At 52.8% G+C, this 16,608-nt stretch overlaps 1 protein-coding gene across 13 annotated transcripts in view; it reads right to left on the reverse strand.

Moving 5' to 3' along the window:
* Positions 1-16,608, reverse strand: part of SYNJ2 (synaptojanin 2) — a 99,075-nt gene that overhangs the window by 24,824 nt on the left and 57,643 nt on the right. For 5 of the 13 annotated variants that reach the window (XM_036871728.1, XM_036871726.1, XM_036871732.1 and 2 more), the window contains 9 exons: positions 11,869-11,930; positions 9,363-9,459; positions 6,720-6,892; positions 5,250-5,331; positions 4,373-4,522; positions 4,126-4,291; positions 1,493-1,687; positions 567-656; positions 121-202 (listed from right to left, as the gene is read on the reverse strand). In XM_036871728.1, coding sequence (XP_036727623.1) covers positions 121-202; positions 567-656; positions 1,493-1,687; positions 4,126-4,291; positions 4,373-4,522; positions 5,250-5,331; positions 6,720-6,892; positions 9,363-9,459; positions 11,869-11,930 — 1,097 coding nt within the window. The remainder of the gene's footprint in view (positions 1-120; positions 203-566; positions 657-1,492; positions 1,688-4,125; positions 4,292-4,372; positions 4,523-5,249; positions 5,332-6,719; positions 6,893-9,362; positions 9,460-11,868; positions 11,931-16,608) is intronic. The other 8 variants (XM_036871735.1, XM_036871731.1, XM_036871737.1 and 5 more) reach the window with 4 other exon arrangements.

A 16,608-nucleotide genomic window follows, 5' to 3' on the forward strand; every position in this document is an offset into this window, starting at 1 on the left:
TCCTTAATCAGCAAAGACAGAGGAAGGGAGAGGCGTATGTCTGTGAGGACGAGGCGGGAGCAGTCAGAAGCGCAGAGGCTCCCGGCTCAGGGTCCCACCCCACCACGCCTGGCCGCCTACCTGGCGTTGACGATATTCCCTGCGCTCAGTTCCACCATCTCTTCAAACCCCACGGCAAATATGTCAGCTGGGCTGCTGTCATCTGCAGAACAAGCAGGAGACGAAGGAAGTCAGGCCCACGGAGGCCTGTGCTGGCCGACTCGTGGGCCGGCCGGCCCACGGCCTGGGTGACGCCTCCAGACCACGCGGTGAGCTCCACGCGCCAACCTCCCTCCAGCTCCCGCCGTGCCCACGGCTCTTCCCTGGCTACATCCTGGGCGCGTCACTCACCTCCCCAAACTCTGCTGCTTGCTCTGCAAAAGTGACGGTAGCGGCCACCTCGCAGGGCGGTTGTAAAGCGTAAAGCGGAGAACACACGTAGAGCGCCTGGACCCGTAACGTCCACACGCAGCCGACCCGCCCCCCATCCAGACCCTAAGTTGCCAGGGGGCAGCACTGGCTCATACTTGTTTGTGTCCCTCGGTACTTTTCACAGCGCTGGGCCAGCCTTGCCGGGATCATGTCTGACTGTGGTCCTGTCCCAGGGCACTGTTGTCCTGGTGGTCAGAGAAGGGGACATCCAGCCCTGCTTGGGACCCGCTCTGATGAGCTCTGCCCCAGAAATGCCTGGTCTACAGGAAGCACGGCGAGCAGAAGTGCTGCTCATCGGTTCTCTCTTTGTCCCCTTTAACAGGGAATCTTAGGTTAACAGAGCCCTGCAGCCACCTGCTGCCTGCCTCCAGATGTGTCCTGACACTCAGCTGCCTGAGGCATCCCAGCGACTCCGAACAAGGTACTCGAGCTACCCTGCCCCCAACCCCCTGCCACATGCAGACAGCGCACGGAGAGCGGGGACGGGGCTCTGGGCACCGTCCGGACAGCTGTCGATCAAGGTACGTAAGCAGAGCTGACCCCGCCCTCCACCGCACGTCAACAGGCAGGGAACCCGACCACGAGTCTTTCCAGAATCCAAGTGAGCGGGAAAAAGCAAAACCCCTACCTAAACGCTGACCGGAGAAAAAGTACGTGTTCGAATCCTGAGTTCTGAGGCCATTAAATATTACCGTGCACGATATAAGACAAAAGGTGAGGTGTCAACCTCGGAATTGTTTTATTCTTAAAAGGTACACAGGGAATTTCCTGGCAGTCCAGTGGTTAGGACTCCACACTTTCGCTGCCGAGGGCCTGGGTTCGATCCCTGGTCGGGGAACTAAGATTCCGCAAGCCGCGGCCAAAAAAAAGTGTCTGTGGTCTAACTTTCCACAGAGCTTTCTAAACATTCCAAGGAGCGAGAAGGCCAAATATCCAACTTCCCAAGTCCACCTGCGGACGAGGTGAGACGGCGGCCGGGGCCGGGGGTCTGCACCTGCCGCCCTGTCCCGGCCACGCTCACCCTGGGATCCAGAGACTCCGGAAAACATGGGTGCATCCAGCAGCCAGCCAGCCAGCTCGGCGGTGCCCAGCAGGTTGCTCCTGAACTGCTTCCCGCCATTCACATTCCAGGTGCCCACGGTAACACGCACTGGCTTGAAATTCGTGAACTCCGCCTGGCGCTCCGACATGGCTCGCAGGATCCTGGGAGTCACTGCTGGGGGCACAGAAAGGGCATGTTTGCACCCCAATCCCCACGCACCCCCCCAGAAACATGGCCAGGCTCTCTGTCAAAGGGGGATGCACGATTCCATCTATACAGACCAAGGGACGCTCCTTATAAAGGTGCTAAGAGGCTAAAAACCACCCACAAACACTTTCCTATGGCACTTCTGCCATAACGTCCCCTCCGCACCCTTCCCCCAACAGAGCCACAGAGGCTGTGACATCAGAGCACAGGGACTCATCCTCGGCGGTCACTCCACGATCCCGTGGGAATTTAATCAAGGGGACGCTGCAACTTTCCATATTAAATATATACACACAGAACTTTAAGGGTCTGACACCCACCTTTGCATTTTCCACCTTCCAATCCGCATGCCTGAAATGTTTTGTTTGTTTTACCTCAGACTTAAGCCTTTAAAAAATCATTACTCTGAGTCAAGTCCGTCCTCTAGATAGCCAAAATATAGTCCATTTTTTAAACTAGGGACTTAGCCCAAATATCTATCACATTTACTTTGCTGTGAAATAAGACTCACTGTACTACTCAGAGCTTCTTTCCACATTTATTGAGCTGGCCTTGTTTCCAGGGTTGACACAAATGTCACCTTGGCTACCAGAAGCCAAATAGGAGTTCCCCCAATGATGGAAGAAAAAAAGTAGAAAAGGGGTATGAAGTCATTTTAAGCATGGGCAAACTAATTTTTCAAAAACACCAAAAATTTCTAAACCAAGAGTTATCCATTTTTATAAGGAAAAACACTGGGTCTCCCCTTCTTTTCCATGAGCCCTATAATGTTTACAGGCTCTACGGGATAAGATGCCACTAAAATTTTCCCAAACAAACCTCTAGCTCACTTATATGTGGAATCTTACACACACACACACAATGAACTCACAGATACAGAGAACAGTTGTCAGAGGTTGGGGTGCGGGTGTGGCGAGGTGGGTGAAGGTGGTCAAAAGGCAGAAACTTCCTGTTAAATAAGTCCTGGGAATATAATGTACAGTGTGGTGACTACAGTTAACAATACTGTGTTGTATATTTGAAAGGTGCTAAGAGAGTAGTTCTTAAAAGTTCTCATCACAAGAGAAAAAATTGTAACTATGTGTGGTGATATTAACTAGAGTTACTGTGGTAATGATTTTGAAACATACAAATATCGAATCATTATGTTGTATACCTGAAACTAATGTAATGCTGTATATCAAATATATCTCAAGTAAAGAAAAAAAGAAAAAAAGAAACCTCTAGCTATTGAGGGAACCATGACAGTCTTGCCCCTGAGGAGTGGAAGGTGTCCTCATCCCTGGGAGATTTCTACAGGGTCCTGTGGCCGGAATAGAAACAGGAGGCCACCCTCATGGAAGACTCCCCCACAAATGATACCTGGCAATGGGAACAAGAACCCTTTCAAGCTGAGAAAGATTCCTGGATGAGTTAACACTCAAAGACATCGACTCTGACCCCTGTGGACCCCTCTCCACTTCTCCCCGCCTCTCGGTTTGGAAATGGTGCAAATTAAGAAAGTAGAAGAGTGAGCTCTCACGTGAGTCCAGAAAGCACCGGGAACCACAGTGACAGCTGGTATTGTGGACACATTGTTATCTTCTGTATATTGTGGTGTCTGACCTTCTGGCTGGGGAGAGATTGCCCCTCCCGGGGCTAAGCCAACTCTCAGACTCAGCCAGAGCCTGTTACACGCACACAAGCCACCCAGAGCCGTACCTCCTCCTTCTGGCCGGCACACCCCGGAGGTGATGTTCCTCTGCCTTATTCATCCTAGGACCAGGTCCCATCCAACTAGAGCCCATCCCTAGCCCAAAGCCCCCACGGTTACTCAAACTAGCCAGTCCTACACCTTGCCCGGTCTTCCCTATGGAAACCCCAATAAAGTCTGTGGCCTAAGTGCCCTTCTGCCTCCTGACCACCCTGGCGTTTTCCATGTGGTCCCGAGTGGCATTTCTAGGACCTGTGAGTGCATTAACTTTGTTTTTTCCTGAGCCTCTCCTCTGCCTCCTCGTGCGGCTGCACCCGGCTGAGCATCTCCTAAAATACGAAACACAGCGGCAAGCTGCTTAGATCAGCTGGTCAGACCATGAGACTGATCACGCTGGGGCCGTAATAGAAACAGGAGGCCACCCTCATGGAAGACTCCCCACAAATGAGAGTTGGCAATGGGACCAAGAATGCTTTCAAGCTGAGAAAGATTCCTGGAGGGGTTAACATTCAAAGACATGGACACTCTGAGAACAGTCAAGGATCAGATCTGAGCACAGAAGCTCCCTCCCGCTGCCCCGCAGCTCAGGGGGGCGCCTGCCACCCACCATCTGGGATGACGTGAGGGGGGGGAAGGCTGGCACCCCCCAACCACCGCCCTCTGGATGGCAGGGCAGCCGGACGCCTCCCCAGGCGGAGCGGGAGCCCCTCACCCAGCAGGGCCTGGTTGTCCAGCAGCATCCTTCCTTTGTCCGCAGACTCTTCAGTGTAGACGTCCCCGACCAGCAGCAGCTTGATGGTCTCCTGCTTCACCCCGTCGAAGAAGTTGGACTGGATTGTGCGAGACACAGACCGGGCCCCGTCCTTCAGCTTCCCCACCTGCCACGGGCCGGACGACAGGCCGTGAGAGGGGCCTGTACAGGCACCACCCGCCCCCCGCCCCCCGTGGCCTGCCCCTACCTTGGCCTTCCCTTCCAGGGCCCGGCTGCCCGTGAACATCTTGCTCAGGCTGTGCCCGTTCAGAGACCACATGGCTTTGAAGGACTCCACGAATCGGTCGGCAATGGGCTTTGAATTCAGCCCTAGGCTCTCAAGCTGCAGGTGGAGGACCTGGGAGAGGAGGGGACAGCGGTCACCAACTTCTCACCCGGAAGCTGCCCCCCCAGATGCCCAGGGGACACCACCAGGCGCCATCCCCGTGAGTTCCTCCTCAGAGGATCGCTGTGGGTGACTCTTTGCCCCCCAGAGGACAAGGCACCCTCGCAGCAGAGAACGGGGCTTCTACAACTCACCCGACTTTATCTACACTTCGCCCAGCCCTCCTCTGACACCCTCCCCCCCCAATACTACCCGCAAACAGGACAGCAAGGGATGGACGGCAGGCAGCGCGGACCCCACTCCTCCTCCCAGCGGTGAGCCAGGAGAGGCCACCCAGGCAGCAGACCACAGGCTTCAAACGCCCTCCCAGGCTTCAAACCCAGCCTCATCTCAGGCGGCCTCACCCCGCCTTCCTCTAAGGGAGCATTCACAATAATCACTACACACGGCTGCCGTTTCTCCTTTGGGCCATGGTAGCACCTCTGGGCCACCATGTCTGGGGTGCATTCCAAAGAGCGTGTGAAAGCGTGCCTGCGATAGGCCAAAGGCACATCACGGCATCGGCAAGCCAGCTACCCAGGGAGACCTCTCTCTAGACGCCGGACACATCTCTAGATGCCCTCCCCACAGTGGGAACGTCAGCCCAGCGAGGCCTCCCTCATCCTGCCGACAAGGGTGCTGAGCCCCGCCCGTCCCCCTGAAGGCACAGGACAGGACACAGATGGCCCGAGAGACAGACCTCGAGGGCGATGAAGCTCTGCACCGTGTTGGTCCGGTCCAGGCAGTCGAGGCAGTTCATCCGCAAAGTGCCTTTCTGAAAACTTCGGGAAACAACACACACAAGTTACAAGTTCTGCTGGAAGGAGCACTGGCCGTGGCACAATGGCCCGTCTGACTGCAGGCCCCCAAGGAACCTCGTCCCGAGAGAGAAGCCCTCACCTCCTCCCCGGTAGGCCGCCTGCCAACTAGAGCCCACCCGGGCAGCCCAAAGCCACCAGAGTTACTCAGCCCGGTGGATCCTAAGCTGTTTGTCTTTCCCACGGAAACCCCAGCGGGGCCTCTGCAACGGTACACGGCGCAGTGGGTCCCAGCGCTGCTGGAGTGGTGGCCAAGCCCAGAGCGCCTGCACACCAGGGCTGTTATAAATACAGTCAAATCTCGTTATCACCATAGTTACGTTCTAGAAAGTTTCGTGAACTGTTGGCGAATGACCTTGTTAGCAAAGCAGCAAACGCTGAGTCACTGCTCCTGGGGGGGCTATGTTCCCGTGAGCCTCTGCTCGCGTATTTCCATCCACTAATCAATATATAACCTTGTTTTATGTGTGTCTCTGTTTAAAGACACCTAATTTAATATATATTGTTGATTCATCCACAGTGAAGTCTTGGCCATCAGCGCTGTAACTCGTGCCTGAACGAAACTTCTCGAACACATGTACTCTCTCCGTGAGGCACGTCACACCCTTCTTGGGCTTAGGACCCTGCACAGCACTTAGCACCACACCTGGGGGGCATTTTAAACAGTGAAATCTCCGACAAGATGCACAAAAAAGTGAAACCGTGGCGCCAAGCAGATGGCATGGGAACACGTGTTTGCAGGGTGAGTTGAAACAAGCAGGCCGAGCGGGGCCTGGCCCCACCTCAGCCGGGAACACGCACGGCAAGTTTCTCACCGCTCTGAGCAGGTCTGCTGAATGACCGTGAATGCTCCAAGAGTTTGGTTTTGGGGTCACAAATAAGCTTTAGCAAATGAGCAAATCTGCAAATATGGAATCTGTGAATAATCAGCATCAACTGTACTGATCTGCGGAAACCGGACTTCCTTCTCCTCCACTCTGAGCAGGGAATCCGCACCCCAGTTCCCTTAGGCAATCGGGTTTATGCCAGCTGCCCCCTTCACTCTTTCTAATTTTCATCACAGTTCGGATGATAAGTTAGATGGTCACCATGGCCCCACCGTTTAACCCGGTCCCCGCCATCAGTACATTTTGCCAGAAAACCGTGATTTATCATCTGCTAACAAAATTCACAAGCACCTCCGATTGTGGGAAGGGAAAGGAGAAGGCCAGAACCCAAGGTGCCCGATATCACCGAGGCTGCGGCCCCAGAAACTGCAAGCGTAGGAGCAGCGAGGGAGGGCACGCTCCCGGGAGAGCCCCTGCCACTCGGCAGCTCACCCGGCGGGAGGACAAGACGCAGGCGAGACTCACCGTGGACTTACATTCTCGCCCCTGGCGAACACATCAAAGTCGTCCCAGTGCAGCTTCAACTGTGGCCTCAGCAGGTTCTCCAATTTCTCTAGCTTCCCGCCTTTGGCAAACTGATGGAAGTCAAAGTTGATCATAGGCGTGTCACCGGCGTGGCAAGAAGCCCAGAGCAGCTTCTGAAAGGGGAAGGAAGGGAGAGGGTGGCAGGGCATCTGAGCGGCCAACCGCGTCACTCGACACGGTGCAGGGCTTAGCTTGAAGGCTTACGGTGGACCCGGTGGTTTACCAGCCCCGACCCGGCAAGGGCAGCACAAAGACCCTGGGGACAAAACCACAAAGAGCATCTTGCCTGCAGAAGGTCCACCTTGGACAAAAGACAGCCAGAGTGGGTGTGGCTCCCCGGGGCAGCCCAGGGCCCTGCACCAACATCACCTCCCAGAGGGCTCTCTGGAGGATGCCCACGGGGAAGGACCGCTCTGTTCTGCAGGCACCCGAGTGCCACAGGCGCACCAGGTACAGGGCGGCGCAGCAGGCTGCGGCGCTCATAATCCAGCTCCTGTTGCCCTGGTAACCAGTCCCATCCTGACAAGCCAAGACTCCGGGAGGGTGTGCTCAGAAGCGGCCAAGTCCCTCGGCAAGTCCTCCAGGCCGCCCAGTGAGGGGAGGTGCAGCCCAGTGAAACTCCAGGGTGAGGGAGACAGGGTCTCAGGGCCCACTCGGGCCCGGGTCCAGCAGGTGAGCTGGACTGAAGGCGGAGCCAGACCTGAGGAAGCACGGCCGGTGGGTGCCGGGCAGGCGTGGTGCCCTGGCAGAGGTCTGCCTTCCACACAAGGAGCCTCAGCCTCTCACCAGGCAGCCCCGGGGCAAAGGATGAACCACTGCCTTCCCAGGGCACCCAGCCTCGGACCGCCAACCACACCCTCCTGTGTGGCTTCAGGTCAGACTTGTCCAGCATTTGCCCAGCCAGAGTCTAGTGACTCTGAAGGACTAGAAGGGCTTCGGGACATCTGGTCCCGAGGACTCGGAGTGCCCGTCCCTCCTGCGCTAGAATGCAAACCAACGCACAGCTGCCGTCATCAAGAAGGTCTTGTTGGGAAGTAGTCAGCCAAGCTGAAGCACTCACACTTGGTGGCTTCATGATCTGGAGCAAGTGCCTTGTCCCCTGTGGCCTGATAACCACGGGTCACAGGCCGGCTGCCTGTGCGTGGACCTCAGCGTGGCAGAGCTGACAGGCTGAGGGAGCTCCTTCCATGTGATACCCGAGCTGGGACCATGACCCAGGTCTCTCCAGGTAAGGTCCACCTCTTACCTCCTACCTGCCCAGGAGTCTGGTCTCCCGTGCTGGGCCAGAGGTCTGCAGTCATCTCCTGCCTTTCCTGCGCAGGGGCCCACCAGCTGATGGGGGTGTGCTGAGGACACCTTCTCCCCAAAATCAAGGCATAAAGGGGAAAGATTCTCGAGGGTTTTTTTCCCTTCTTCTTCCTTAAAATAAGCTGCCAACACGGCTGCCAAGATGGGTGGCAGTGGAGATACTTCTGGAGCTTGTTGCCAATAGCAACAAACCAAACAGGAAAAGCAGGTCTGGCCAAGTGAAACTGGCCACCAGAAAGTCTCAGCTCCGAGCACATGGCTTTCCTAAACAGAGGGATATGAGCACCCAGCTGGGTTCAGCTTCTACTGGCCAGGGGCCAGGACCACAGGGAATACTCCTCCCGAGAAGTGAGGTGTGACTTCAAACTCTCTCCATAAGGGGCTTCCTTGAGCTCTGAACAACCACAGGGGTTTTTTTTCCCATTCAGCAGGGAACATGGGCTGCTGGGAAAGGACTGTGGAGGCCCACAGCCCACAGCTCATTCTGCAGCTTGGTCTACAGTAGACCGAATACACGTGGGAGCACTGCGAACGGAGAGATGCAGGCGAGGTGGGCGGAGTCTTTTGCTCACTGCTCCCTCCCCGCCCAGGGTTTCTCCATGCATCTCCCTTGAACGTGTGCCGGAAGTCGCGGGGAGCCCACAGAAAGCTGGACACAGGAAGCAGCTTTCAGGGGCAGCCCAGACAAGGATGGATGACTTGAAAGCTCCAAGTTCACAGGAGGAAATTATCTAGGGTTGCTTGCTTTAAACCGAGCAGGGGCTCTGAAGAGCCACTTAGGCACAAGTGCCCTGCGGGTGTCTGTCTGAACCTGCCAGAAGGTGCTGGCCAGCAGCTGGGCCAGACCAACAAGGGAAGAGGGAACTCCGGCTCCCTGAGCAGGTCAGGGATACACGGGGTGAAGCCCAAACATACGTGTGCACGTGCATGCATGTGTGCGTTCACGCATGTGTGTGTCCGTCCAAGAGAGCCAGAGAAAGGCCTGGCCATCCCGAGTGGTCGATGCCCCAGTGGGGAGCAGCGGAGGAAATGCAGCTGGAGATGGGAGATGCTTTGTTTGCATTTTGAGCAAATTCTCCCAACCATTGCTTTACAGAAATTAAACTTCATTTGTCAGTAGCCCAAATCACCTAATGCTGAAGCTCTGCTGGAAAAAGTCTCCCCCAACATGGGGAAAGCAGGGCTGTTGTCCCCCAGTCCCCACGGAAGCCCGCCCTGAGCAGGGGCCCCTTGGCTCCCTCATTCCCTGCCCCCCCAGGCGGGGAAGCCAGTTACCTTGAAGGCTCTGTTGAGCACCTCCTCTCCGCCTCTGCTCCCCAGCAGGTTCACGACCACTTGCTTCCCATACTGCTCCTTGAGAAGCACCATGTGCCTGCAACAGAGCAGGGCCGCGCGTGATGCCATGTCCCCGCGACACACACTGACGGCCCCGCCCTCGAGGGGACCTGCCAGGCACTGGAGGTCCTGGACGAGCTGTCCCGTACGAAAGGCCAAGAGTACACAGCACATCAGACTTCTACACACACGTGGCATCGGGTGGAGGATATGCTGGACTTTCTATAAAGTCCTGCATTAAATCCAGAACAGCTAATCTGGCCTTTCATTAACAGAGCCTTATAAATGTGACGTGCCTATCTTTGAAGTTAATCCACTTCACTTGGTACCTTCTCAGAACTAGAAAAACTGGTAGGAGAGGAGGCATCAACCTCAGGGCCCAATTTTTTCATCTAAGTGCTGCATTTCATGATGTTTAACCTTAACCAGAACCAGAAGGTATAATGAAATTTCAGTCATTAGGGAAATTCTTTGTATACCAGAGACTATTTTAAAATACATATATTGAAATAGCAGGGAGAGACTCTAATATTTATCTTTTACCAGCAGCTTTTAAAAAGTAACTTTATAATTTTAATACTGTTAGAAATATTTAAATGTAGTTTTTTAAAAAAGGGAAAATACACAATGCAAAAAGCAAATGTAAAATTAATTTAATACTGCAATCTTAATGTCTAAAACGAGAAAAAAATAACACACCAGAATGTTAAAAGTGGTAGAATTTTATGTGATTTTAAGTTCTTTCCTTCTTTAAACATTTCTTGTATTTTCCAAATTTCTACAATAACATGTTTCTCTCATAAATGGAATTTTTAAAAGTTAATTATCACAAAAGAACCATTTTTAGCCCAATAAGAGAAAAAGGGACTCTCTTACTAACTCAGAGGTACAGCACTGCGTAGAGGAATGTGGATTCTGAAGTGGGCAGTTTATGTCCCTCTGCAGACAGCTGAAGATGAGCCGCCCGAGGGCTCCGCCCCCATGAAGAAGAATTCTCCCAGGGCCATGCTCCTGGCAGCCCTGCCCTGTCTGCATTCCCTCCCAGGCGGAGGATGCAGGGCTGGATCAAATCTGGGAGATCAGGGCCTCCTCACAGCCAGTAGGCTGTGCACCGCCCCTGGAGCCATGCTATGTGGCAGCCCCGGGGGAAGGTGCCGAAGAAACCACACGCGTGGCCTGGTCCCTCCGGGCTCTTTTGGTTCCTCCTCCCCGGAGAAGGTGCATCCTGGCCTGAGGTCTGACAGGTGCAGACAGAGCAGGCCCTGCTCAGTGGGGGAGTCTGAGCTGCTCAGCGCTGAGTGTGCCCTGTGTGTAACATGCTAATTAGGGGGGCACAGGTGGGCTGGTGTCACCAATCTTAAGGTAACTAAGAAGGCTGCAAGCAAATTTAAAGTCCAAATGAAGCTTCGGCTAGAATGATTCAAACATTTAAAAAAATTACTTTGAGAAGTATTTTATACCCATTAAGATTATCTTAAAATTAACATTTAGAGTAAAAAAAACAAATATTTTTAAAAGCTATTAATTATTTCAAGTACAAATTACCAAGAGTTCAGGTTAGCGATGGCTTTTCTTAAGCGAGTTGTAGAACAGTAAGTGTGTAATGATCCAATTTGTGTTTTAAAAAATGAACTATGGGGGACTTTCCTGGTGGCGCATTGGTTAAGAATCGCCTGGCAATGCAGGGGACACGGGTTCGAGCCCTGGTCCAGGAAGATCCCACATACCGCGGAGTGACTAAGCCCGTGCATCACGACTACTGAGCCTGCGCTCTAGAGCCTGCGAGCCACAACTACTGAGCCCACACGCCACAACTACTGAAGCCCATGCGCCTTGAGCCTGTGTTCCGCAACAAGAGAAGCCACCGCAATGAGAAGCCCGCGCACCGCAACGAGGAGTAGCCCCCGCTCGCCGCAACTAGAGAAAGCCCATGCGCAGCAACGAAGACCCAATGAAGCAAAAAAAAAAAAGAACTATGTATATGCCAGAATTTTTTCTAGAATGATATATAGAAAACTAACTAACAGTGGGAATTGGGAGTTAGGGTACTTCTACTTCTTCCTTTATACCTTTCCACACTGTGACTTTTTAAAGCCTGGGAATATGTTACCTTAAAAACACAAACAAACCAGCTTAGAAATATCCTGTAGTTTGGATGATCCCTTATTAACCAGGACAAATAGATAAAGCTTCAATGCAGAAGGAACTGATAAGATAAAATAATTGCAAAGTGTTACCTGAGCATTTATGAGTGAACCTTCAGGGAAACCTGAGAGCAAGTAAAAATTCCATTTTGTAAGCTGCCTTTTTGTATAAAGAACCAAAGTAAAAGGCAGATTCAGATTCCAGATTTGGGGTCTCCCGTTTCCCATGGCACCCTGGCTCCTGTACTACTGTCTGATGGGAGGAAGGACAACAGCCTTAGGATGCGGCCGGACAACCCTACCTGTCGAAAGCAGGGGCGTTGGCTTCCAGGCCTCTGTTGAGTCTCAGATGATGGGAACCCACCTAAATCAAAGAGAAAGGACACCGGTGACTCCTCCCGCCCTGCGAACCCAGTACGCGATGGCCTTCCCACTCGCCCTCTTGCTGCCAGCCAGGCCACAAGCAGCAGCCACTCGGCCCCTCCATGGCCCATTCACAGCTCAGGACGGCCGGGCCCTGAACGCAGGTCCTGCAGCCTGAGTCTGGCTCCGCTTCAGCCCCGTCCTAACTGCAGCATGGACCACGCCGGCTGGGTTCTTCTACAAACAGAAGACAAACTTCAGGGTAAGACCATGAGGCCCACATCAGATCCACAAACCCTTCTGTGGTGCAGAGGTGAGGCCAAGCCAACCGGGAGAAAGAAACCGCTTCCAGCCTCTTCGGCAACTCCAGGGATCTTGACTGCCCCTAAAATCTGAGCTGTCATAACTACCTGCAAACGACTTTGCCTTATTGTTTAGAACTACCTATTTAACACTGGAAGCTTAAAAAACAAACTTTAAACTACATATTGTTATTGCTTGAGGGGACTCTCTCTGGACAGATCTGGGACAATTTGAACGTCGAATAATGTAAGGACATAGGGAGGGTGGGAGGGAGGGAGACGCAAGAGGGAAGAGATATGGGGACGTATGTATATGTATAACTGATTCACTTTGTTATAAAGCAGAAACTAACACGCCATTGTAAGGCAATTATACTCCAATAAAGATGTTAATAAATAAATAAATAAATAATGTAAGGACAGCAGTGGATTATAACCTGATGAATAAAATAGGAATCCATGAATCTATACAGATGAGAGCTGGCTGGATGGGTGGATGAGTGGATGGACAGATGGATGGGTGGGCAGGTAGGTGGCTGCCTGGGTAGATGGCTAGCCGGGGGGTGCATGGGGGACAAGAAGAGAGGGTTCTTCCTTACAGAAAATACCAACTGATAAACATGGAGGGAGTGGTGGAAAATCATCATCTTATATCAATCATAGTAAAAAATTACTCAGCAAAAGTCATCCATTGACCATAAATCTTGGGGGAAAATTTGATGAGGAGCAGGATACTTGTATGGTCTCAGTGTCTCCATAAATCACCTGTTAGTTGAAAAGTAAAACATATTAAGCATAAGTGGAGAAACTGAAGGACACCTTGCCCAAGTTATCAAAACTAACATCACTAATGAGGGGCAGAGGGCCACTGGGGGCTTCCAGATGGGAAGGACCTCTAAGAAGGACACGGTCGGCTTTCAGATGGGAAGGACCTCTGAGAAGGACACGGTCGGCTTCCAGATGGGAAGGACCTCTGAGAAGGACACGGTCGATCAGCGTTCTGGCCACAGATCAGTACCCTGAGCCTGATCATAATGAAACACCAGGAAACTCCCAAATGAGGAACATTCAATTTACAGAAAAAGAAGACCTACCTTCTCCAAAAACATCAACGTCAGGAAAGACAGAAAGGCAGAGGAACTGGTCCAGATTAAAGGAGACTGGAAATGGGAGAACTAAATGCAGGATGTGATGCTGGCCTGGACCCCGGACTGAAGGGGGAAAGGAGCCACGATGGACACTAATTACTGAGAAAACTGATAAACCTGGAATATGGGCTGCAGATCTGATTAAAGTCTGTGTCCACGTTAAATTTCCTGAATGTGTACCTACCCTGGGGTGATGTAAGAGAATATATTTGCTCCTCGGGAAAACATTCTGAAACATTAACAAGTAAGCAGACTGAATAGATGTATGCAACCTACTCTCAAGTGATTCAGAAATAAAGCATAGGTGTGTGTGGCAAGATGTTAACATTTAGTGAATCCGGGTAATGATGTATAAGAGTCCTTTCCGCTGTTCTTACAACTTTTCTGTAGGTCTGAAATTATTTCAAGATAAAAAGTTTCTTCAAATGTACTGCTCAGTTTTGCTTGGTATTGAAGGTTGTAAAAGTGGTGTCCTTGGACTCATCCATATCATCAGATGTAGATATTACTGAACATGTGAGAAGCATTATTTTATGACCCTTAACATCGCAGATAATACATCTGTCCCTTTCCATCTAGAGAGTACCCATCTAAAGTACCCATCTAGAAAACTAGTGTCTCAGCAATAGATTTAGAAATTACTGGGATTAGGTTGGTCCATATAAATGACTCTACAAATAAAGTCTGTAGTCCCTTTTGGTCCTAAGAAACCTTGGTCATGAAGGAAATGAGCCAGTAAAATAAGGCATTGAAAAGGAGGCATCTTGCTCTTAACTGTGGGTGTTCCTAAGAAAGGCTCAACCCAAATGCTTCATTTTGTGTGTATTCTGCCCTCCTTTCCTGATGGCCATTGACACCTGGCTGACGAAATGCCAGTTACTTAATCCTCAAAACCATCACAGCCCCTGAGTTCCCAGAAGACGGCCATGTCCTGCACCCAAGGCAAGTCAGCTCCTGTCTTTCTTCTGCACTTACAAGGAAGGTGCCGGCAGAAAGCGAGTCCACGCTCCTCCAGCCACCCTCTGAGGGGTCCCTGAGCCCCGGGGGCCACTTGCTTCACATCTGCTTGTCAGTCATCGCAAGAAATCCTCCCTGGCTTCAGGGAGAAGCCACGGTTGTTTTTAGACTCACTCCCATGGGAGCAAGTAAGAGAATCAGAAAATGGTTCAGGGCTCAGAAGCTTGATCTCTGGCTCTAAACTTCCCCTGTGATAAAAATTACCTAAGCCCCGTTACGAACTGCATAACCCGTGCAGGCCTGAGTTAGTGAGCCTGACGCCTCGGGTCCACGTGGCACTGGGTGCTATGGAGATGGCAAAGGGACAGGAGACCCTGAATTCCCGTCCCTGGCTGACTACCACCAACTGGGTGGCTGTGCAAAGACCCCGAAACACACTTAAGTGTTTCTAACGAGTCTGCACGACAAGTGCAAATTAATTTGATGGAAACTGTGCCCCTTCAGACTGAGAACCAGCAGTGTCACAGGGTGAGGTGCAGCAGGCCCTCTACTGCACCAGCAGGACTCGGGGAAGCTGGGAGCCAGACAGGAAGCAGCAGTCCACAGCAGGAGAGGACACGGCCCAGCCCCGGGACAGGGCACGGCCCTTCTGATGCCTCTGCCCTTTCTCCCTCACCCAGACTCTGTGTGGACAGGGCAAGGCAGGACCCTTGTAGGCATGTTCCCATCCCCACAGCAGTTAGTCCAACGGCACCGCTGATGACACTAAGGGTACCACCCACAGTGAATGACCAGGGCAGTAAATGGGCAGAAAGGATCCCTGACTCCAGTGGTTCTCAAAGTGTGGTCCCCAGACCGGCGCCATCAGTGTGCCCTGAGAGCTTGTTAGAAATGCAGATTTGAGGGCCCACCTCAGACCTACTGAATGAAAGTCTCCGGGGGTAGGGCCAGGAATCTGTGTTTCAACAAGTCCCCAGGTGACTCCTGCACAAGGTGGTTCACATACGCACACACACGCCCCCCAAGCTAAAGTCTGAGAAGTGCTTGTTTCTACCTACTCCTCGTCCTCGTTCCCTTTTTGCTGGGGGTTTGAATGCCTGTGAGGGGACAAGGCAGCAGGACGAGAGCAGCCCGGGGGTCTGTGCCTACACCCGCACACAGGGCGCCCTGCCCACAGCCATGTCCCCCCACCTCCTAAGTGGACGGGGCGTGGGCAGAAGGGGGGCCTTGGACACTCTCCGGAAGGTCCTTCCTCCATCAGCTCGACAACCCGTTAGTCCAGCTGCCTGAGGCCGCGCGTCCTGACACTGACCTGAATCTCTCGTCTCTGGTGTCACCTAGTCCTGAGGGCACAGTCTGTCAGAGCCTCAGGGAGCAGCTTCACGTGGGGCTGAAATGAAACCACTGCTGGCCCCGGCACACAGGAACTGACCGCGCTGCTTTTTTTAGTCTCCCTCCTCCTCCTTCACCCACTCTCCTCCCCCCGCCAGGTGGACACTCGGCCACTCACTCCTGTCTGGTCCCTAAAGTCAGAGGTTCAATCCTAAAGACGGCAGGCTGAGCCTGAGGGAGTGGCTGGAAGAATAATGCCTGGCTGAGTCCACGCAGAGCCTCCCTGAGCACCTGAGAGGGTCCCAGGGCCGCAGACAGCATCTCCCAACCTCTCCCTCCCCCTCCACGCCCTCCCCTAGTTAAAGCCGCCAGCATCTCTGGTCTGGATCCATGCAACCGTCCTACCTGGTGTCCTTACCTTTCACCTTCTTCCTCCAAACTCCAAAGCTTACTTAGGCCTCATCACCCACCCCTTGAAACCCTCTAGTGCAGCGCCCAGCGTGTGCAGAGCCAGCTCCTTCCAGCGCACAAGCCACGGTATGCACACCTCTTCCCAGCTCCAGGTTCAAGCTGTTGGCTTGACATCAGCTGTGATGGGAGTATTTACACCACAGAAATGGGCAAATGCTACAAACCAAAACTTCTCGCTCCTGGCCCTAAAAAACCTGTTTTACCAGCACAACCTTGAGTGACTCCCAAGCCTTCTGCACATTGGAGTCATCTAAGGGTCTTCAAAACAGTACTGATGCCTGCTCCCACCTGCAGACGTGCTGATGTAACTGGGATGGCATGCACCCCGAGTGCCAGGGATTTTACGAGCTGCCCAGGTGATTCTAATGTGTAGCAGTTTGGGCACCACTGGGGTAAAATTCAAACTCCTTAGCGTAGCATACAAAGCCCATGTTCACCTGGGCCTCGCCAGCCTCTCCAGTCTCACCTT

This window comes from Balaenoptera musculus, chromosome 12 (assembly GCF_009873245.2).
Source record: "Balaenoptera musculus isolate JJ_BM4_2016_0621 chromosome 12, mBalMus1.pri.v3, whole genome shotgun sequence".
Lineage (NCBI taxonomy): Eukaryota > Metazoa > Chordata > Mammalia > Artiodactyla > Balaenopteridae > Balaenoptera > Balaenoptera musculus.